The sequence below is a fragment of the Eptesicus fuscus genome, chromosome 16, assembly GCF_027574615.1.
Source record: "Eptesicus fuscus isolate TK198812 chromosome 16, DD_ASM_mEF_20220401, whole genome shotgun sequence".
Lineage (NCBI taxonomy): Eukaryota > Metazoa > Chordata > Mammalia > Chiroptera > Vespertilionidae > Eptesicus > Eptesicus fuscus.
In genome coordinates this window covers 45546508-45568794 of record NC_072488.1, presented here as the reverse complement: position 1 = coordinate 45568794, position 22287 = coordinate 45546508, and the positions used below count along the sequence as shown (strand labels likewise).

Here is a 22287-nt window from a genome sequence, read left to right as displayed (position 1 = left end):
ATGATTGTGAACAAAAATATCCAAAAGGATCTATGGATAAATTATTAAAATTAGTAAGAAAGTACAGCAAAGTTGTTAAATTTAAAAAATCAATATATAGAAATTAATTCTATTTCTATGCATTAGCAACAAACTGAAAACAAAATTTAAAAAGATGTTATGTAGCTGAAGCCAGTGTTGCTCAGTGGATAGAGCATCGGCTTGCGGACTCAAGGGTCCCAGGTTCGATTCTGGTCAAGGGCACGTACCTTGGTTGTGGGCACATCCCCAGTAGGAGGCATGCAGGAGGCAGCTGATTGATGTTTCTCTCTCATCGATGTTTCTAACTCTCTATCCCTCTCCCTTCCTCTCTATAAAAAAATCAATAAAATATATTTTTTTAAAAAGATGTTATGTAATTAACATTAAAAAATGGCAAATCTCTAAGAATAAAATTTAATAAAATGTGAGACCTTTTGAAGAAAATGATAAAACTAAATTATTTTATATTTTCTTTTTTTTTCTTTTTTTTTGAAATAAAGTCATTATTTATCATGGATTTAATTTAAAACAAACTTTAAAGTTACCAAAACTTCATTAAAATTTGAAATTTCTAATTTTTGTAAATCTGAGGCAGTGTCTATCTCTCTACCAATTAAGATAAAATGTACCCAAGAAATCCCACTTTCAGCAAACAACCAGGAATATAGTTCCAACATCTTTGAGCAGTTATTTTCTCAATCATCTTCTATTTAGATAGGTTTCATTTTGAAATAGAAATTCATTTTACACATGGATTCTGTACAGAGCCACTTTATTCTTGCTGAGGGAAGATTCCTTTGTTGTTAGGGTTAGAATAAGCTTATCATTGCTCAATTAAGTTTATCTTCAGTTGAACAACTCAGGTACTCAGACAATATATTAAACCATTTAACCTTTCATGATTGTTACTTTCATTCTTCAGTGAAGAGTATTAGCTTTGGTTCTTTAATAGCAATTTAGTAACTATTTCGTTAAATTCTTCTAACCTACTCTTTTTTTTTTTTAATGAATCTTTATTGTTCAGATTACAATTGTTTCTCCTTTTTCCCCACTTATCTCCCCACCACCCAGTTCCCACCCCCCCTCTGCCCTTACCTCCCCGCCCCCGCTGTCCTTATCCATAGGTGTATGATTTTTGTCCAGTCTCTTCCCATACTCCCCACACAGACACCCCTTTCCCGAGAATTATCAATCCACTCCCATTCTATGCCTCTGATTCTATTAAGTTCACCAGTTTATTCTGTTCCTCAGATTTTTAATTCACTTGACTTTTAGATTCACTTGTTGATAGATATGTATTTGTTGTTCATAATTTTTATCTTTCTTCTTCTTTCTCCTCTTTTTAAAGAATACCTTTCAGCATTTCATATAATGCTGGTTTGGTGGTGATGAACTCCTTTAGCTTTTTCTTATCTGTGAAGCTCTTTATCTGCCCTTCAATTCTGAATGATAACTTTGCTGGGTAGAGTAGTCTTGGTTGTAGGTTCCTGCTATTCATCACTTTGAATATTTCTTGCCACTCCCGTCTGGCCTGCATGGTTTCTGTTGAGAAATTAGCTGATAATCGTATGGGAGCTCCCTTGTAGGTAACTAACTGTTTTTCTCTTGCTGCTTGTAAGATTCTCTCTTTGTCTTTTGCTCTTGGCATTTTAATTATGATGTGTCTTGGTGTGGTCCTCTTTGGATTCCTTTTGTTTGGGGTTCTGTGCGCTTCCTGGACTCGTAAGTCTATTTCTTTCATCAGGTGGGGGAAGTTTTCGTTCATTATTTCTTCAAATAGGTTTTCAGCATCTTGCTCTCTCTCTTCTTCTGGTACCCCCATAATTCTGATGTTGGTTCGCTTGAAGTTGTCCCAGAGACTTCTTACACTTTCTTCAACTTTCTGAATTCTCTTCTCTTCATGCTTCTCTGGAGGAGTGTCCTTGGCCTCTTTGTATTCCAAATCTTTGAGTTGATTCTTGCAATCCTCTAGTCTGCTTTTAGGTCTCTGTATAATATTTTTTATCTCAGTCAGTGTATGTTTAATTTCTAGTTGGTCCTCATTGAATTTATCAGCCTTTTCCATGAAATTCTTGAAAAACCTTATAACCGTGGTTTTGAACTCTATGTCCAGTCGCTTGTTCTCCTCCATTTCTTTGGTTTGTGATCTGTTTCCTTGCCTTCTCATATTCTCTGCTTCCCTGAGTTGGTAGGGTAGCTTTGTGTACTAGGTGTCCTATTGGTTCAACGGGTCAGCCTCCCAGTTACTTGAGGTGGACACTCTTGGTGTACCCTTGTGTACTGTGTGTCCCCCAGCAGGAGCTACAGCAAGGGCTAGTTTTCTCCTCCTTTGCTTGGGCGGTTTTGGAGCAGTCTGGAGCTGCAGTTTGGGTTTCTTAAATAGTTATAGAGTATTTGGGCAGTTGGTTAAGCTGCCACAGAACAGGCCATTTATATGTAAAAGCCGCTGTGTGGAGCCTGGGCGGGTTTGTAGAATGTGCAGGGCGGGGTCTCAGGGCGTCACTAGGCTGGGGCGTGGCCAACGGCGATGGCTGCCGTCAGCCGTCTCAGCCTTTCCACGTTTCCAAGTCCCTGCGCCCCGTGCTCCAGCGCAGTAAACAATGATTGCTGGGCGCACCTCTGCAAAAAAGTCACTCTCACTTTCCGACCCGATGGCTGAGAGTCCAGCTTCTCCCCGTAGGTGTCTGGGTCCCCCGAGTGTCCCCAGAAACTGGATTTCAGAGTGATCGGGAGCTTGTCTCCCTGCGGGTTGAAGAAAAGCCGCGCACCCAGCCGCCCGCCGCCGGCCCGATTCGCGCGCCTCCGTACCTCAGCTTTTCAGCGATTGTGCTCCTTTCTCTTCTTAGTTGTAAATCTTCCACTCAGCCAGCTTTCCCGTGGTTCTGGGTGGTAGACGTTTTTGTCTTTTAGTTGTGTTTTTGAAATTGTTGTGTGAGGCAGCAGATTAGTTGTTTAACTATGCCGCCATCTTGGTTCCTCCTTTATTTTATATTTTCTATATACACAGCCATAGCATCTGCAAGCAATGAGTTTTATTTCTTTCATAATTCTTTTTATGTGCCATTGTTTTCTATTTGCTTATATTTTGTTTAAAATTTTTACATCTAAGTTCATGGATGAGATTATCCTATATTTTTTTCTTATAGTACTCTGATTTTTATATCAAAGGTTATACTAACCTAGTAAAATTAATTGAGCAATGTTCCCTCTCCTATTCTCTGAAAGAAATTGAGATTGAAATTCTTAGTCTTTGAGAGTTTGATGGAACTCATCAGTGGAATCATCTTCCCTGTCATTTACTTTGTGGGAAGATACTTGACTACCAATTAAGTTTCTTAAATAGTTATAGAGTATTTGGGTTTTTAAATATTCTTTGTGATTTAGTATTAGTTAGATATATTTTTCTAGGAAGTTGACCAATAAAGCTGAAGGTCAAGTCATGAAGGGTCTTGAATGGGTCTTGAAGGGGAAAATGTGGTCATATTTTCATTTTTAATAATTACTATGTACCAAAAAAAATCAGTGTGTTAGAAGCATCAAACAGACCGTCCAACCTCGGGGGGGGGGGGGGGGCGAGGGAGGGGCCTAAGAGATCAACCAAAGGACTTGTATGCATGCAATGCATATAAGCATAACCAATAGACACAGACAATAGGGGAGTGAGGGCATGTGCTGGGGGGTGGGAGCAGCCGGGGAGAGGTCAATGAGGGGAAAAGGAGACATATGTAATACTTTAAACAATAAAGAATTTAAATTTAATTAAAAAAATAAATGTGTTAAGCACTGATAAATAAAGTTGACAAAACAGGTTCTCTACCCTTGGAAAATTCACAATATAGTGGGAGAGACAGTCATAGAAACAAATTACTATACAGCACAATAAATGCTAATAAAGAAAGTGAGGGTGGGCTGGGAGAGGTCAATAGGGGGGAAAAGGAGACATGTAATACTTTCAACAATAAAGAATTTTTTAAAAAAAGAAAGTTTATGAGGCGATATGGCTTACTCTGAGACTGAAGTTTGACTTTTGTGTAACTTTTTCATTAGTTCTACTCAGAATCTCTAAGTATTCTCAGCCTTACATTACAGGCAAATATCTAGATCCCTCGGGAACTATTAAGATGAGATAGCCTTCCAAAACACTCATCATTTTAAGGTGTATAAATCAGTGGTTTTTACTATATTCACAAGTGTGGGCATCCATTACACTCTATAATTCCAGAATGTCCATCCTTCTAAAAGAAACACTTTATCCATTAGCAGTCATTCTCCATTTCTCTCTTCCCTTAACCTCTCCCAACCATCAATTTACTCTCCGTCTCTATGGATTTGCCTGTTCTGGACATTGCACAGAAATGGAATTATACCTTAAAAAAAAAAAAAAAGATGGGGTAGCCTGCCTAGAAAAGCTTGTGTTAGTACCCAGTGACTTCTCTTTTTTTTAAATATATTTTATTGATTTTTTACAGAGAGGAAGGGAGAGGGATAGAGAGTTTTAAACATCAATGAGAGAAACATCGATCAGCTGCCTCTTGCACACCCCCTCTTGGGGATGTGCCCGCAACCAAGGTACATGTCCTTGACCGGAATCGAACCTGGGACCCTTCAGACCGAAGGCTGACACTCTATCCACTGAGCCAAACCAGTTAGGGCCCCAGTGACTTCTTTTTGGACTTTCTGTTTCAACAGAGCATATAATTCAGTTTTACAAAAGCCAGTGATTTCTCTTTCTTCCCTATAGGTATAGAGAATATCAAGGTGGTGGCTACAGTTCCACCTCTGGTCTGACTGCCATGTATCATGGGCGAACTACTGGTAAAGGGCCCTCCACGCCCTCGCAGATTTACCAGCAACCTCCGAGGCTTCTCATTGTGCATATCTCTCTACCATCCTGGGCTGACATCTGCTCCAACCTCTGTGAGGCTATGCAGAACTTTTTCTCTCTAGCCTGCAGCTTGATGGGCCCCAGCCGAATGTCCCTTTTCAGCTTATACATGGTGCAAAATCAACACGAGTGCATCCTCCCATTTGTGGTGAGTATATCTGTTTTTGTTCATTTTATCCTGAAAGTAAATATGAGGTTTCTGCTACAGAAACCTCATATCACAGTTATCATTACTTACCGCTATCGTTGTGCCTGTTCCCATGCCCAATACCCCACAAGCAACACAATGAAAGCCAGATGTCATCCTACACATCAGGGAGTTTTATATGCAAAAGAGAAACCCAAAAATTATTAATATTGGAGTTTAAATAGTCCACATCTTTCCCCCTCCACTCCTGGGAAAAACCTTGGCATTTACAGCCCTCTGGAATATAAGCAACTGACTTCTTTTGTACCCCTTTGAAATGCAAACACAGGGAAATAGGTCTAAATTTCTTCAGATGTCTTTGGCTCTTCAAGTAAATAGCCAAGACTTATCCTTTAACCCAGGTTTCAATGTTCTTAGCTCAGACAGCCCTAACTGTGCAGAAACCTGAAAATATGTTCTCTACAGTTTCACACAAGACGCAAGTGAAACTCCCTAAGGTTTCAAAAGACAAAGGCAGCCCTAACCGGTTTGGCCCAGTGGATAGAGCGTTGACCTGCAGACTGAAAGGTCCCAGGTTCGATTCCGGTCAAGGGCATGTACCTTGGTTGCGGGCACATCCCCAGTGGGGAGTGTGCAGGAGGCAGCTGAATTGATGTTTCTCTCTCATCTATGTTTCTAACTCTCTATTCCTCTCCCTCTCCCTTCCTCTCTGTAAAAAATCAATAAAATATATTAAAAAAAAAAAAAAAGACTAAGGCAGGCCAGGGGCTGTGCTTTTATAAAGCTCCCTCACACATACACAACTATCTCTCCTCCTGAAACAAATCCAAATCATCACTTTCTCCCCTATACAAAGTTCACAACCACAGGGATCAGAAAGACTTCAGAGATTCTAGTGCATCCCCTTTCTGAGACAGCTTGCTACTAGGATAATGAGAGAAGGCCTACTGGGGATCCAGGACTTTTATCCCTACTTGTGGAAACAAGACCTCCTCCCCTAGTGTCCATGGAATTGGTGTAGGAGCCTGGACTCCCTGCCTCCAACCCAACATTAAAAAGTTATCTCTGACCCTAAGATGGTGTCAGAGGAGGCAGAGTGGAGGCATGTGGGGAGCAGCAATGAGGAACCTTTTTACTTCCAATGAAGGACTAGTGGAAAGGCAGAATTTTCATGCCCACCTGATAGTAAAGAAGCTTCTCCATCCCCTGAGTGTCAGTGGGGGCCATGTAGAGAGACTGGTAACAAGGTACCTTCCCTTCTGGGTTGTAATCAGAGGCCAAATGGAGTTACATCCCACCTGGCAATAATTATCTAGAAAGCTCACTTTCCCCCTTAGCAGAGTATCAGAGGAGGCCTGCTAAAGCAGAAGATCTAAATAAGATCCAGGGTCTTATAACATAATACCCCAAATGTCCAGAATACAGTAAAAAAAAAAAAAAAGATCATTGCCAAAACCGGTTTGGCTCAGTGGATAGAGCGTCAGCCTGCGGACTGAAAGGTCTCAGGTTCAATTTCCGGTCAAGGGCACGTACCTTGGTTGCGGGCACATGCCCAGTAGGGGGCGTGCAGGAGGCAGCTGATCGATGTTTCTCTCTCATCGATGTTTCTCTCTCTCTCTCTCTCCCTTCCTCTCTGTAAAAAAAATCAATAAAATATATTTAATTAAATAAAAAAAAAGATCACTCATCATATCAAGAACCAGGAAAATCTCAACTTGAATGAGAAGACTACAATACTGAAATGACACAGATGTTGAAATTATCTAAAAAAAGATTTTAAAGCAGCTAACGTAAAAAATGCTTTAACAAGCAGTTATGAACATGCTTGAAACAAATGGATAAATAGTGCATCTCATCAAAATAAGAGAAGTACAGAAAAGAACCAAATAGAAATTTTAGAACCAAAAAAATTCAATAACCAAAATCTGAAAAAATAAAATCGTCAATGGATGGGCTCAACAAAGAATGGAGAGGTCAGAGGAAAGAATCAATGAACTTGAAAATAGAATCAAAATTACCCAATCTGAGTGCTCGCTTCAGCAGCACATATACTAAAATTGGAACGATACAGAGAAGATTAGCATGGCCCCTGCGCAAAGATGACACGCAAATTTGTGAAGCGTTCTATATTTTTAAAAATATTATCAAATCTGAGCAACAGAGAAAAAATAGATGTTTTTTATTGTCTAAAGTTTTATATATGTCTCCTTTTTCCCTGATTGACCCTCCCCTACCCCTCCCCAGCCATTCCCACCCTAGGCAAGCCCCCACTGCCCCAGGAAAATAGATTTTTTTTAAATGAACAAAGCCACAGGGATCTGTGATATAGAAGATCTAACATTCACATCATCCAAGAGAAAAGGGGAAGGGGAAGGCTGAAAAAATTATTCAAAGAAATAATTATTGGAAATTGCCCAAATTTGGCAAAAGTTATAAACCTAAATATTCAAGAGACTGGTAAGTTCCAAACAGATAAATAAATAAATCTGTTCTAAGACACTTCATAATCAAACTTCTAAAGACTAAAGGCAAACTCTTGAAAGCAGAGTACTAACACCTTACATATAGCGGGGTGGGGGGGAAACACCTTACATATAGCGGGGTGGGGGGGAGACAAGTAACAATAGATTTATTTTCATCAGAAATCATGGAGGCCAAAGGAAGTATAGCATTTTTCACTGTGAAAGAAAAAAAAACACACACATTAACCTAGAACTCTGTACCCAATGAAAATATCATTAAGGAATGAATCAGAAATAGAGATATTCTCAGATTAAGGAAATACAACTGATTTTGTATATTGCTCTATCTTATTATCTTGTTGATTCACTTGTTCTGTGAAGGCTTTTTTTTTTGGTAAATTCTTTGGGATTTTCTATATAAACCATCATGTCCTCAACAAATTTCTCCCCTTCCAATATGTATGCCTTTTATTTCATTTTCTTATCAATACTTAAGTGCTCCTTAAGACTTCTAGTATTATCCTATATAATAAAAGGGTAATATGGAAATCGACCAAACAGCGGAACAACCGGTCGCTATGACGTGCACTTACCACCAGGGGGCAGACACTCAACACAGGAGCTGCCTCCTGGTGGTCAGTGCACTCTCACAGGGGGAGTACCACTCAGCCACAAGCCGGGCTGAGGGCTGGCGAGCACAGCAGCGGTGGCGGGAACCTCTCCCGCCTCTGAGGCAGCGCTAAGGATGTCCCACTGACAGCTGTAGTGGGCCTAAGCCGTCAGTCAGACATCCCCTGAGGGCTCCCAGACTGCTAAAGGGCTCAGGCCAAGCTGAGGGGACCCCCCCCCCCCCCCCAGTGCACGAATGTCATGCACCAGGCCTCTAGTGTTAAGTAAGAGTGGCGAGCACAGACATCTTTGCCTCAGTCCCAATCTTAAAGATAAAATATTGTCTTTTACCCATTAATATGATGTTAGCTGTTGAACTTTTTATCAGATGCTTATTCTGCTTCAATTGATATGATCCTGTGATTTTTCTCCAGCCTTTTAATATGGTGAATTACTTTAATCATTTTCAAGTTTTGAAACAGTCTTGCATCCCTAAAATAAACCTCACTTTATTATAGTACTAGAGACCTATCAGGGGGGCCGGTCAGCCAGGGGGGAGGGACTGCGGGGGGGAAGGACCATGGGAGGTTGGCTGTGGGAGCGCACTGACCACCAGGGGGCAGCTCCTGTATTGAGCGTCTGCCCCCTGGTGGTCAGTGCATGTCATAGCGACTGGTTGACCAGTCGTTCCGGTTGTTCCAGTCATTTGGTTGTAACAGTTGCTTAGGCTTTTATATATATATAGATGGTTTGTAATTCTTTATGAATTATATTTGTTAATATTGTTTTAATATTCTTTTTTAAAATCTATATTTATGAGTAATATTGGTCTTTAGTTTTCTTTCTTTATACTCTCTTTGTTTTTGGTATTAGGGTAATAACTGGCCTCATAAAATGAGTTGGTAAGAGTTTCCTTTCCTTATATTTTCTGGAAAAGATTGTATAGAATTGATACTAATTCTTCTTTAAACATTTGGTACAATTTTCCAGTAAAACCATCCAGGCCTAGAAATTACTTTTTCAGGAGTTTTAAATTTCTTTTATAGTGATAGGGCTATTTAAATTATTTATTTCATATTAGATTGTGGTACTTTGTGCTTTTCAAGAAATTAGTCCACTTCTTCTAGGTATTCATATTTATATATGCAAACTTGTTTATAGTATCCTCTTATTATCCTTCATATGTCTACTAGGTCTGTAAGAACACTCCTGGTTTCATTCCTGATATTGATGTTACATCTTCTCTCTTTATTTTCCTTTGTCTATCTTGCTAGAGGTTTGTCAATTTTATTGATCATTTCAAAGAATTAGCTTTTTGTTTCATCAATCTTCTGTTTTTAATTTCATTGACTTATACTCTTTATTATTTTCTACCTTCTGCTTGTTTTGGGTTTACTTTGCTATTCCTTTTCTAGTTTCTTGAAGTAGAGAGCTTATATTACTAGTTTGAAACTTTTTCTATTCTAACTTGGTGTTATAAAATATCCTCTTATCATATAGCTACAGTAATCAAGATTGTGTTGTATTGGTGGAAGAATAGATACATAGATCAAAGGAACAAAACAGAGAACACAAAAACAGATCCAATTAAATATATACAACTCATTTTTTATGAAGATGCAAAAGCAATCCAATGTACAAAGAATAGCTTTTTCAACAAATGGTTGTAGCAGTGGGACACCCATGAAAAAAAATAAACCTGAACCTAAACCTCTTATTTTATTTTAAAATTAGCTCAAAATAGGTTATAGATTTAAATGTAAAACTAAAACTTTTAGAAGAAAACATAGGAGGAAATCTTCAGGACCTAGAGCTTGGTGAAGATTCCTAGACATGACACAAAAGCACAATTCATAAAAGAAAAACTTGACAAATTGGACTTCATCAAAATTAAAAACTTTTGCTCTGCAAAAGACCCTATCAAAAGGATAAAAAGACAAGCTCCAGACTGGAAGAAAATATTTCCAAATCATGAATTTGACAAAGGACTCATATTTAGAACAGTCAAAGAAGTCTCAACACAACATTAAAAAGAAATCTAATTCAAAAGTGGACAAAACACATGAAGAGAAATTTCAATGAAGAGACTATATAGGTGGCAAATGAGCACATGAAAAGATATTCAACATCACTAGCCATTAGGCAAATGCAAATTAAGACCATGATGAGATAATACTACACACCTATTAGAACAACTAAACTAAAAAAATAGTAACACTGCCAAATGCTGTCAAGGATTCAGAGAACCTGAATCTCCCATTCATTGCTGCTGGAAATATAAACTGGCACAGCTATTCTGGAAAATAGTTTGTAATATTCTTAAAAATCTAAACATACACTTACTTTATAACACCGCAATTGCACTTTAGGACATTCATCCCAGAAAAATTAAAATTTACATCTACACAAAAACACATATTTAAATATTAAGAATAGCTTCATTTGTAATAGCCAGAAACTTGAAACAACCTAAGTGTCCCTTAATAGATTAATGATTAAACAAACTAATATATCCATACCATAGAATACTACTCAGCAATAAAAAGAAATGAACTATTGACACATACAACTTGGATGGATCTTGAAAGCATTATGCTGAGTGAAAAAAAAACAAAAAGCCAATCTCATATGGTCACACACATTAAATTCTATTTATATAACTCTCCCAAAATGACAAAATTATAAAGAATAAGAACAGGTTAATGGTTGCCAAGGATTATGAATGGGAGGGGCTGGAGGTGTTACCAGGAACCCCTGCCCCTCTTGGGCTCAGATGCCTGTTGCTGTGTCCAATAACAAAGGCAGGGTTGAATCATATGGGCGTTTATTGAGAAGGCTAGCCAACCAAGAAGACAGGCGCTTACAAGCATCAAATCCTGCCTTCCAACCAAGGTGCAGGGAACAAGATTATAAAGGGGAAGGGGCCAGGGTGAGAAATGCAGCTATGTGCAGGCCTGGGGATCCGCAGACATCAGCTATTGTAATTAGTCATCAGGCGATGAGATGATGTTTTGACTCTTGGTGGGTTGGCCTGACAATGTTTATCGGTTCTGCTTGCTGGATTCACAGCTGAGTCACCTCAATTGCTTTGCACAGGCCTTGAAAAGAAAACTTTAAGAAAATCTTAACCCCCTATTCACATAAGTATATGTATTCTAAGATTCTATATAATAAAAGAGTAATATGCAAATTGACCATACCTCCACTATACCCACAAGCCATGCCCACCAGCCAATCAGGAGCGAGTATGCAAATTAACCCAACCAAGATGGCTGTGGCCATGGAGAGAGCAGGAGGCTTGAGTTGTCCCCAGCGATGGAGGAAGCCAAGTTTCCGCAGCCCTGGTCTGCCTTGGCCTCCGCTTAAGGCTACAAATTTTCAATTATAGAAGATAAATAAATCCCAACAAAAATGGCTGTGGCCATGGAGCAAGCAGGAGGCTTGGCTCTGCTAAAGGCTACAAAGTTTCAATTATAGAAGATAAATAAATCTCAGATACCAGGGCCTCCACTTGGGTCGCCGGGGGGCGTGGCCGGCCTGCAAACCACCACAGGCCCCTCGCCCAGGCTGCCCCACGCCCCAAGGGAACCCCCACCCTGATCTGGGACACCCTTCAGGGCAAACCAGCTGGCCCCCACCCATGCACCAGGCCTCTATCCTATCTAATCCTCCTATCTAATAAAAGAATAATATGCAAATTGACTGTCACTCCAACACACAAGATGGCTGCCCCATGTGGTCAAAGGTGACTGACCCCATGTGGATACAAGATGGCCACCACAAGATGGCCAGCAGGGGAGGGCAGTTGGGAGGGACCAGGCCTGCAAGGGAGGGCATTTGGGGGGGGCGATCAGACCTGCAGGGGAGGGCAGTTAGGGGTGACCAGGCTGGCAGAGAAGGGAAGTTGGGGGCAACTGGGCCTACAGGGAAGGGCAGCTGGGGGGGACCCAGGCCTGCAGGGGAGAGCATTTGGGGGGAGGGGGGGACCAGGCCTTCAGGGGAGGGCAGTTAGGGGTGACCAGGCCTGCAGGGGAGGGCAGTTAGGGGTGACCAGGCCTGCAGGGATGGGCAGTTAGGGGCAAACAGGCTGGCAGGGGAGCAGTTAGGCATCAATCAGGCTGGCAGGGGAGTGGTTGGGGGTGATCAGGCTGGCAGGCAGAAGGGGTTAGGGGCAATCAGGAAGGCAGGCAGGCGAGCAGTTGGGAGCCAGCAGTCCTGGATTGTAAGAGGGATGTCCGACTGCCCTGTTTAGGCCCAATCCTACGGGGATTGGGCCTAAACGGGCAGTCGGACATCCCTCCAGGGGTCCCAGATTGGAGAGGGTGCAGGCTGGGCTAAGGGACACCCCCCCATGCACGAATTTTATGCACTGGGCCTCTAGTTTAAAATAATATGATTACTTTTCAGATTAATTCAGGTGCTCTATCTATTAGATTATAAGTCCCCCCTATCAGAGGTGACTAAAAAGCATAGCACAAGGGAGAGCTTTGTGGTGAGGGAATAATTCTGTATCTTGACTGAGGTGGTAATTACATGAATCTACAGGTGTGATAATATGATATAGAACCCTATGCACACATTGTACTAAGGTCAATTTCTTGGTTTTAAAATTGTGCTCTAGTTATGTAAGATGTAACCACTGGAAGAAACTGGGTGAAGGTTACACAAGTTCCCTATGTACATTTTTTTTGTTTTGTGTAAATCTATAGTTATTTCAAAATAAAAAGTTAAAGAAAAGCAAAGTTAACATTACACACTCACTAGAATGGCAGCAATTTAAAAGACAGGCAATACTAGCAGGCAATACCAAGTGTTGGTGAGAATGTGGGAAAACTTTAACCCTCACTCATTGCTGATGGGAAGGTTAAATGATACAACCACTTTGGAAAATAGTTTGTCAGTTTCTTAAAAAGTTAAATGTATACCTTCTATATAACCCAACACTTCCACCCCAGGAATCTACCCGGCAGAAATAAAAACATGCATTCACACAAATAAATATACATGAATATTCATGGAAGCATTATTCATAATAGCCTCAAACTGGAAACAGAATGTCTGTTAACTGATAAATGGGTAACTAGATTATATAACTCTAACTGTATATAACCCACTGATTATATATCCTACGAGTATACTGAGGACAGAGTGAAAGTGATACTGACGTTTCTGGCCATGTGGCAGATATGTTCTTCTATTGTGCCATTTTCCTTGTGCATGTCTTTCCCATGAACATACTTGCCTGTGATATCGATCTTCACTCAGGCAATAGGGCTAGAGAAAAGTAGAGAGTGACCTGGAAAGACAAAATGGAAGATATCCAGCATAAGAGGCTTTTTGAGAAATGAGCTCATGTTCCAAACAAAGGTAAAAGAATTTTTCTCCCCCTCCTCAATTGACTAAGTTATATGCATCTGGCACTCCTCAGTACATCTGGCCCTGGATGATTCCTTTGATCCCTTGGTTACTCTATTAGGAGAGGCAGACTATTCTGGACCAAAAACCTCTGACTGGTATCTCAGGAAAAATTACAAGCCACTTTTTTTTTCCTAAAAAAAAAAACAATAAACTCAAACCTGGTTAAAAGCTCAAGAAAATCACTGAACAATGCCATTATTTTATGTATAGAACAATTGAATCTTTGGTTAAGGAAGAATGCTACTTTAAACCCATTGCCTCTGACCTACATAAGCATCTGACATTTTCTATCTGCAGAGTTAGCTCAAAATATAAAAGGAGAACAATATCAAGTAGGAGACTTGCCCAAACTGAAAACCTCAATATAACTCCTCATATTTAATTTATGAGTATAATCAAATAATACTGAACTTTTTATAAGGAACCATGACAGAGGAATCATAATTAAAATATTAGAATTCCTTTTATATCCATTGTGACATTAATATAAGTAAATCTGACCAAAGTGATTAATCTTCTCTCAAAGCAGTTTCAGAAGAATTCCCTTACTGTGAAGATCTTACCAATTCTTTATTTTTTAATTTTTTTAAATTACAGTTTACATTCAATATTATTTTGTATTAGTTTTAGTTAGGTATGCAGCATAGTGGTTAGATAAGCATGTACTTTACAAAGTGTTCCTCCGATATTTCCAGTACCCACCTGGCACCATACATAGTTATCATGTATGACCTACAATGAGATTTTGGACAAATTTGGCTATCCTTCCCATCTACTCCCACCCCACACCTGCTATTGATGCTTGGAATTTCTTCAAGTAGTGTCACAAATTTTCATTTCACATTTATTCAAAATGCATATATCCTTAGGAGATGTAACAATGACCTAGAATCAGATTATATTAGAACACTTCCTGATAGCAAGTTTTTATAAAGGAGGGTGAGGAAAACAAAGAAGTTTATCTCTTGGCTCTTTGAGCTGACTGCAGACGAAACCAAACATCTCTTACTTACTGAAGTAGTCCTGAGGAGATTAGGTAGGACCTTATCAGTTATGAAATGATCAACCACATCAAAATCCTCATTTCTGGAAAAACACCACTTTTGAATAAAGAAGCTGCCACTGCTTAGACTGACTGAGAAATAAAGACAGTGTTTAAGAGTAGCCTTGCTAAGCCTCCAATTTGCAGGCCACCCCAAAGTAAAACTAAGTAGTAACAACTGGACCTTCCTTTCCTGTTTCTGGTAACTCCACATAATCAAAGCCCTTTGGCTGCAAATTTTCGTTCTTCTGGTATAGGGAAGATTTGAGTGTAGTGCCTAGAACGAACATAGTAGGCATTCAGTTAATGTGGATCAAATAAACAGAAGGGACTCCTGAGGAGGAATAATTGATAATGAAGGTAGACTCCCAATTAATCTGAAACCTGGGTCACTAAAGATTTTTATCTCTGATTCATTTTTCTCTGCAGCAAGTGAAAGGGAACTTTGCCAGGCTGCAGACCTGCATCTCAGAGATCCGCACGTTACAGAGGGAAGGTTGTTTCAGACCACAAGGCACTTCTCTGCAGCTGGCAGTAGAAGATGGGCTCCAGCAGTTCAAACAGTACAGCAGACATGTGACCACGGGCGCGGCTCTGACCTACACTTCCCTGGAGGTAGGAGATGCTGGCCTCAGGAGTCTAAGCCATCTTCCCATTTCAGTCCACTTAAATGCTTCCTTATTTATCATTCTTATATTGTTCTATGTTTCATTCACATTGAACGTCATTTTCAAGACGAGGTTTTCAGCTTCCTGCAGGCAGGAGACATGGCCCCTTTGTCCTGTAACCTGTGCAATTCTTACTACACAGCTAGGTAGAGAGAGGAGCTCTAAAAATTGGGACTACAGTGAATTATAAGGGAAAACTGAAATCAGATGAAATCTGAATATGCCATCTGCCTTTGGATTTTTGGAACTTGTAAAGCAATCGTTAAATTGCCTAGATGGCTGTCTATATTTATACATTCTGGGTACCCTTAAGAACTTAATCAAATCTTAGCACCAAAATGAGTAACTTTTCTTGGGATTAGCAAATGTGGAAGTGTAAAAATTTCTAAAATTCTGGTGCCAGACTGAGACAATCTTAAAAATATAATTAAGTTATGACTGCATACTGCGCTGAGTGTGTGAGTGTGAGTTAAAAACATTTTCAGTCTCTGGTAACCTCAGGCATCAAACAGATTTTTAAAAACAGTTTAAAAAATAATTGTGCTTTCATCTACATCTCTCTTCCTCAATCAAAATGTCTAAGTACAAAAAAGAATTGCCTCCCAGAATTTCAAATTTAAGACAAAAGTGCTGATAAAAACAGAGTATATTCATTGAGGTAGAATCAAATATTCACATTATACACAAACACTTCAATATTCCTTCAGGTCAGATATATTGATCAAGGATGAATACTTTTTTTTCATTTATCTTTATTGTTGAACGTATTACAGATGTCTCCCTTTTTTCCCCCATTGACCCACTCCACGCTGAATACATTTTAGAGTTAAAAGCAAAAGAAACAGCACAGCTGGATCCAGGTTGAACAAGGAAAGAAATCTACATGGAAGCGCCACTGTGAAAAAGTAGCTTGTAGCCAAAACCGGTTTGGCTCAGTGGATAGACACGTCAGCCTGCGGATTGAAGGGCCCCAGGTTTGATTCCCATCAAGGGCACGTACCTTGACCGGTTTGGCTCAGTGGATAGAGCATCAGCCTTCGGACTGAAGGGTCCCAGGTTCAATTCCGGTCAAGGGCACATACCTTGGTTGCAGACACATCCCCAGTAGGGGGCGTGTGGGAGGCAGCTGATCGATATTTCTAGTTCTCTATCTCTCTCCCTTCCTCTCTGTAAAAAATCAATAAAATATATTTTTTTTAAAAAAGAAAGAAAAAGTAGCATGTAGGCTCTCTGCTATTTAGTTCATATTTATTGAGTGGAATTTAAGGATCCAATGTTCTTTATTTCCTCATAAAGTCAAGGCATTTTGAGCAGAACAGACACTAGTGCTTCAAGAAATCTGAAAAAATAAATAAAAAATAAAAAATAAATAAATAAATAAATAAATAAATAAAATAAAATAAAATGAGGGAGATGACCTCACTGGTTTCTGTCTAGGGTAGGCTCACCCTGTTTGGAAGGATCCTGTGATGATCCCAAAATAATATGTCAAATGAAATTTGATTTGTAGTTTACAATTAAGCCTCTTCTTTGCCCTGAAGACAATAGCCACTACCACAGATTTCTCCTGTGTTTATTCTCTAGATCTAACCTATGTTTCACACTCTGTACACCAGGGAAGGCAGACACATTGATTTGTGGATTTATTTCCAGATTACTATTCTGACTTCCCAGCCTGGAAAAGAGGTGGTCAAGCAATTGGAGAAAGGATTGAAAGATACAGACCTAGTCAGGGTCAGGAGGCTTCAGGTGGTTGAGATCACGAAGGAAGCCCTAGAATGTACAGACTCAGCATCCCCTATTGAAGAGTCCAGCAATGATGGTAAGAATTAAATGGAAAGATAAAAAGAAGGTAAGAATTTTAATGAGCAGTGTTTTACAGGTCAGGAAGGTTATTTTCCATGGTCTTTTTATGTTCTTAAGTAAAATGAAGCCAACAGATTTCACTGTGGGTCAGACATGTGTTTCTAGGTGTTAGAGTTAAATTATAATCATATTTTTAATTTCAGAAACAATATATGTTCATATAAAGCCTGAAATATAATAGGTATAAAAAGTAAAAATTCTTTCCTCCTCTAATCACTTTTAAGAGATTCAGGTAGTCCTCCCAACTTTCCTTTAGATCAGGGGTGGGGAACCTTTTTTCTGCCAAGGGCCATTTGGTTATTTATAACATCATTCGTGGGCCATACAAAATTATCAACTTATGCCAGGACCGGTTTGGCTCAATGGATAGAGCGTCGGCCTTCGGACTCAAGGGTCCCAGGTTCGATTCCGGTCAAGGGCATGTACCTTGGTTGCAGGCACATCCCCAGTGGGGGGTGTGCAAGAGGCAGCTGATCGATGTTTCTCTCTCATCGATGTTTCTGACTCTCTATCCCTCTCTCTTCCTCTCTGTAAAAAAATCAATAAAAAAATTTTTTTAAAAAATTATCAACTTAATAATTAGCCTGCTATATTTGGTCAAACATTTAATTAACTCACTCCTAATGCCTTTGCAGGGCCAGACCAAATAATTTTGTGGGCCTTATATGGCCCACGGGCCAGATGTTCCCCACTTCTGCTTTAGATAGACATCCATGTATACACATTTGTCTCTGGGTATCTGCAGGGTATTAGTTCCAGAATCTCCACGCACACCTAAACCTGCAGATGCTTAAGTCCCTTATGTAAAGTTGTATAGAATTTGTATATAACCTATGCACATCCACCAGAACAATTTACATCATTTCTAGATTATTTATAATACCTAATACAATATATATGCTATGTAAATAGTTGTTATACTGGATTGTTTAGGGAATACTGATCAAAAAGAAAAGTATGGCCCTAGCCAGTTTGGCTTAGTGGGTAGAGCATTGGCCTGCAGACCGAAAGGCATGTACTTTGGTTGCAGACTCCTCCCCAGGCCCGGGCCCTGGTCCCAGCTCCTGCAGGAGGCAACCAATCGATGTGTTTCTCTCACATCAATATTTCTCTGTCTTTCCCTCTCTCTTCCACTCTCTCTAAAAATCAATGGAAAAATATCCTCAGTGAGGATTTAAAAAAAAAAAAGAAAGATAAGTCTATACATGTTCAGTATAGATGAAACCATAACAGGCATAACTACATAAGACGTCAAAAACAACGTACCTTTTTTTCTCATACATTTTCAATCCACTTGGTTGAATCCACTGATACAAAACCCGTGGATATGGAGGGCCAACTGTATTTAACATTTTAATGGGATAGTTACATACATAATATTCTACTTTAGTATTTTAAGCAGCTATCTATGTTAGATATCTATGAGATGATCTGTCTCATTTTTTACTGGCTACATTATTTTTTTGCTGTGTGATTGGACCATGATTTATTTGTTAATCACTTATTAATGAACAATTTGCTTTATTACATTTTGCTATTAATCAATGCTGTATGAACAGACTTTTATGCAAGGTTGGGTTCATGGGCTTATGGCCAGCACAGCCTCACAGGGCCCGGCACTCATAAAAGCCCTATGCTTAGGATTTAATGCTCTCAGTTTGCTGTCATGGCATCCTTAATAATTTTTATCTTTGATTCATGATTTGTAAGTGAAGTTTGATGGAACAATGACGCAGGTGCCATAGGATTAGAGTTTTGGCTCACACACACCCTGTCTCTACGCTCCTCCCACCTCTGCAGAATGGTTCTCAGTCACCAGCCTCCCTGGTATCTGATATCCACTACCTGTCCACCCCCACTACCTGTCCACCCCCACTACCTGTCCACCCCCACTACCTGTCCACCCCCACGCAGCAACCACTGGCATCCAGGTCCCTGTCAATAAATCCTATATAAACCACCCATAATCCTACACTTCCAAAAGAAAACAAATCTTCAAACCAAGTCTTAAAAGGCAGTAGGAAGTAGCCAAGCAGAAGAAGAGGAAAGGGGCACTCAAACAGGGGATCCAGGGCCATGAGAAAGCAAGATGAGTCAGACTTGCAGAGACGTGCCCCTGGTTCCCTATGACGAACTTCATCGGGCAGAGGTGGAAATGAGGCTATAAAGGTAGGCAAGGATTAGATCAAGAAGGGCCATATATGCCCTAAGTCCATCTAAGACAATGGAAATTTATTAAAACATTTTAGTCAGAAAGTCAAGTAGAGATTCCCAAATTATGGAGTTTAAGAGGTTCTTAACTAGTTTTAATTAAGCTAACAGTCAAGTTATAGTTTACCCTCTAGCAGTCCTTTCTAGTTGTATTGGCCTTCTCCAAGGTTATGCACACAGGAAGGTGCCCCCTGTTCTGATACCTTTGATCTCTTCCTGGTCCAAATGGATAATCTTACTCTGTCAGGGGGTTGGTAACTAGATTCCTGTCAGATTCTGACACATGTGGATCCTTCCAGCATCATGAGACCACTGACATTATTCTGATCAGGGAGGGAGGGTGGGTAACCAGCCTTAGCTGTGTGGTGATTAGCTCTCCCCTACTGCACACACTCTGCTTTCCTCAAGTCAGTCTCCTCACTGACTGCCCTTCTTTCTCTCTCCATCCCTCCATTCACAGTAGCCTTTTCCTCTGAATTCCCTCTTCTTTCCTCTAAATTCCTTCCCCTATCTTCTTCTAGCCAAATCCTCCCCATCATTTAAGGCCTAATTCACGCTTGTGACTACCGTATTGATTTTCCTTTCCTTAGAACAACCACATCACTTGTGGTCTGCACCATACAATTTAGCACTTTGTACAGTATATACCATATAGAATTGTTTGCCACTGTGTTATAGTATGATAATTTTGCCTTCTCTCCTAAAATTGTAAAATACTTAATATCTTTTCTCTCTGCATTAATTAGAAATTTGTCTTACTCATTTTTGTGTAGCATATACGAGATTATCAGTAGATAACTGTTGAATGAATTGATGACAATGATACCTGTGGAGACTGTTCTCGGTCTGCCCAGCATCCCCTTCATCCCCTATCTCTAGTAACACTTCCACCTTTCTGATCACAGAGGGAGCCATGACCCAAGTGAGGCAATCATAGTTCCCCATCCTCCATTCATAGTCCTTCCCAGTGGGTTCTCAAACTGAATTTGTGAGTAAGAAGCTCTTTTTCTTTCTCTTTGGCCATGAACAGATTAGGCATGGACTATGCCCTTTTCTCCCTTCAGTGACTATACCCAGAAAAAACTTACTGTATCTCTATCAGAGCTCGGAGTACTCTGAGGCTGCCTGATGCCTTTATTTAGAATTGATAGTGGCTAGAGATGTATGGAAGAGCTTTTAAATGCAGGAAAGCAGCTTTCTACTCTGTGTCACTGCTGATGATTCTTCCAGTAACTTCCTATTTGCTTATAAATAATACAGCATCCCACAAATTGCTTGTAATTCCTCTTTGTGGGGTAAGTGTACAAATGATTTATGGCTTGAAATCTTCCTGCTTTGCCTGTACTTGCCTTATAATTAATTCCTTTATTCTGTTATGTTTTGTTTCGTCTTGGTGTCCTTATCAAGAGGCTAGCAACATTAGCTTCTCTCATTCTCAGAAGGACGCATGATCTGGAATCAGGTTGCCTAAGTCTAAATTTCAGTTCTATCACGTTCTAGCTAATGTGACTTTACACAAGGTACTCAGCCTTAGTTGTTAATTCCTACCCCATGCAGTTGTTGTGGGGATTAAATGAGATCACACATGTATGTTAATTACTTAGTACATCATAAGTTCTCAGTAAAAGTTAGCTATTGTTATTAACATTTTCAAAGTTTTTTGTATATAGATGGTATAATATTTCTGAGATTTTTAATTTTTATTTTTAAATATATTTTTATTGATTTTGAGAGGAAAGGAGAGGGAGAGAGAGAGATAGAAACATTAATAATGAGAGAGAACCATTGATCAGCTGCCTCCTTTACACCCCCTACTGGGGATCGAGCCCACAACCCAGCATGTGCCCTGAGTGGGAATGGAACCATGACCTCCTGGTTCATAGGCTGATGCTCAACCACTGAGAAACACCAGCCAGCCTCTGAGATTTTTTTAATAGCTAGGTCCCAAGTGGACTATGAGTTACCTGAGGATATGACTATGTCTTAAATATCTTTGTATCACCAGCATATATCATTCTACCTGGCACATAATATACTCTCAATAAATGTTTGTTGAATAAATAAATGAATGGCTAAAAAAATCAAATGATTTGGGAAAGGCCATAGTCATTCTCTTTGACATCAACTCAAATAGTTAGGGACATATCGAAATCACCTATAGCTTCCCTTTGTAGCCCATGAACATCATGAATTGATTCAAACACTTCCTGAATCTATTACATATAATTTTTAAACTCAGATAACCATGATCATCAATTAAATGAAAATGGTCTATGCTCCACTTTTAAAAGAAAGAAAACATGTTACAAGGAAATGTTGATATTGCAGATAAATTTAAAAAGTAACTATGAGACTATATCCTTTGATTGGTCTAAATTCCCTCTTCTTGAGTACAGCTCTCTACAGTGAGAACTAATCATTACAGAGATGACTTGCAGACTCTAAAAGACCCAGAATCATAAAAGAAAAAGTGAACTTTGAACTTAAGAAAGTAGACTCACATTTTAGAAAGTTCTTTAATAGGGTCCGAAATGAAAAGGTTAACTTTAAATCACATTTATATCTGTTAGCCCTTTGCACTCACTTGCTTTTTTCTCAATTCCTTTATTCTACTCGGGATTTAATTTTTTAAATACCCCAGATTTTACAAAGTGCGGCACTAGAATAAAAAACTGGAGTTTCTTTTCATACAAACTTATTTATTTGGATTTTTTTATATTTCAAATTATTGATACGTTCAAAGAGTAATTTTAATCTCTATAATTTAGTGAAACTACGTGTCGAGTGTGGCTCGACATATGAGCTGCTACCGATGCTAACCGTGTCGAGTCACACTCGACATCCGAGTGCAAAAGGTTAGGGTTTTCTATAAATTTTCAGCCTATGTAGTCTCTATTGCATGTTTTCTTCTAACTATGGTAAATAGTACTTTCTTTCTTCTCCTCCTACTTGATCTA

At 39.5% G+C, this 22287-nt stretch overlaps 1 protein-coding gene and 1 non-coding gene across 3 annotated transcripts in view; both read left to right on the top strand.

Annotated features, from left to right (window-relative positions):
• The first annotated feature begins 4814 nt into the window (after positions 1 to 4814).
• M1AP (meiosis 1 associated protein) overlaps positions 4815 to 22287 on the top strand; it is a 58605-nt gene continuing 41132 nt past the window's right edge. For both annotated transcript variants that reach the window (XM_008147399.3, XM_054728130.1), the window contains exons 1-3: positions 4815 to 5054; positions 15015 to 15200; positions 16907 to 17075. In XM_008147399.3, coding sequence (XP_008145621.3) covers positions 4815 to 5054; positions 15015 to 15200; positions 16907 to 17075 — 595 coding nt within the window. The remainder of the gene's footprint in view (positions 5055 to 15014; positions 15201 to 16906; positions 17076 to 22287) is intronic.
• LOC114233725 (U6 spliceosomal RNA) lies at positions 7082 to 7188 on the top strand. Its single transcript, XR_003619880.2, has one exon. It is a non-coding gene; the product is annotated as a U6 spliceosomal RNA (small nuclear RNA).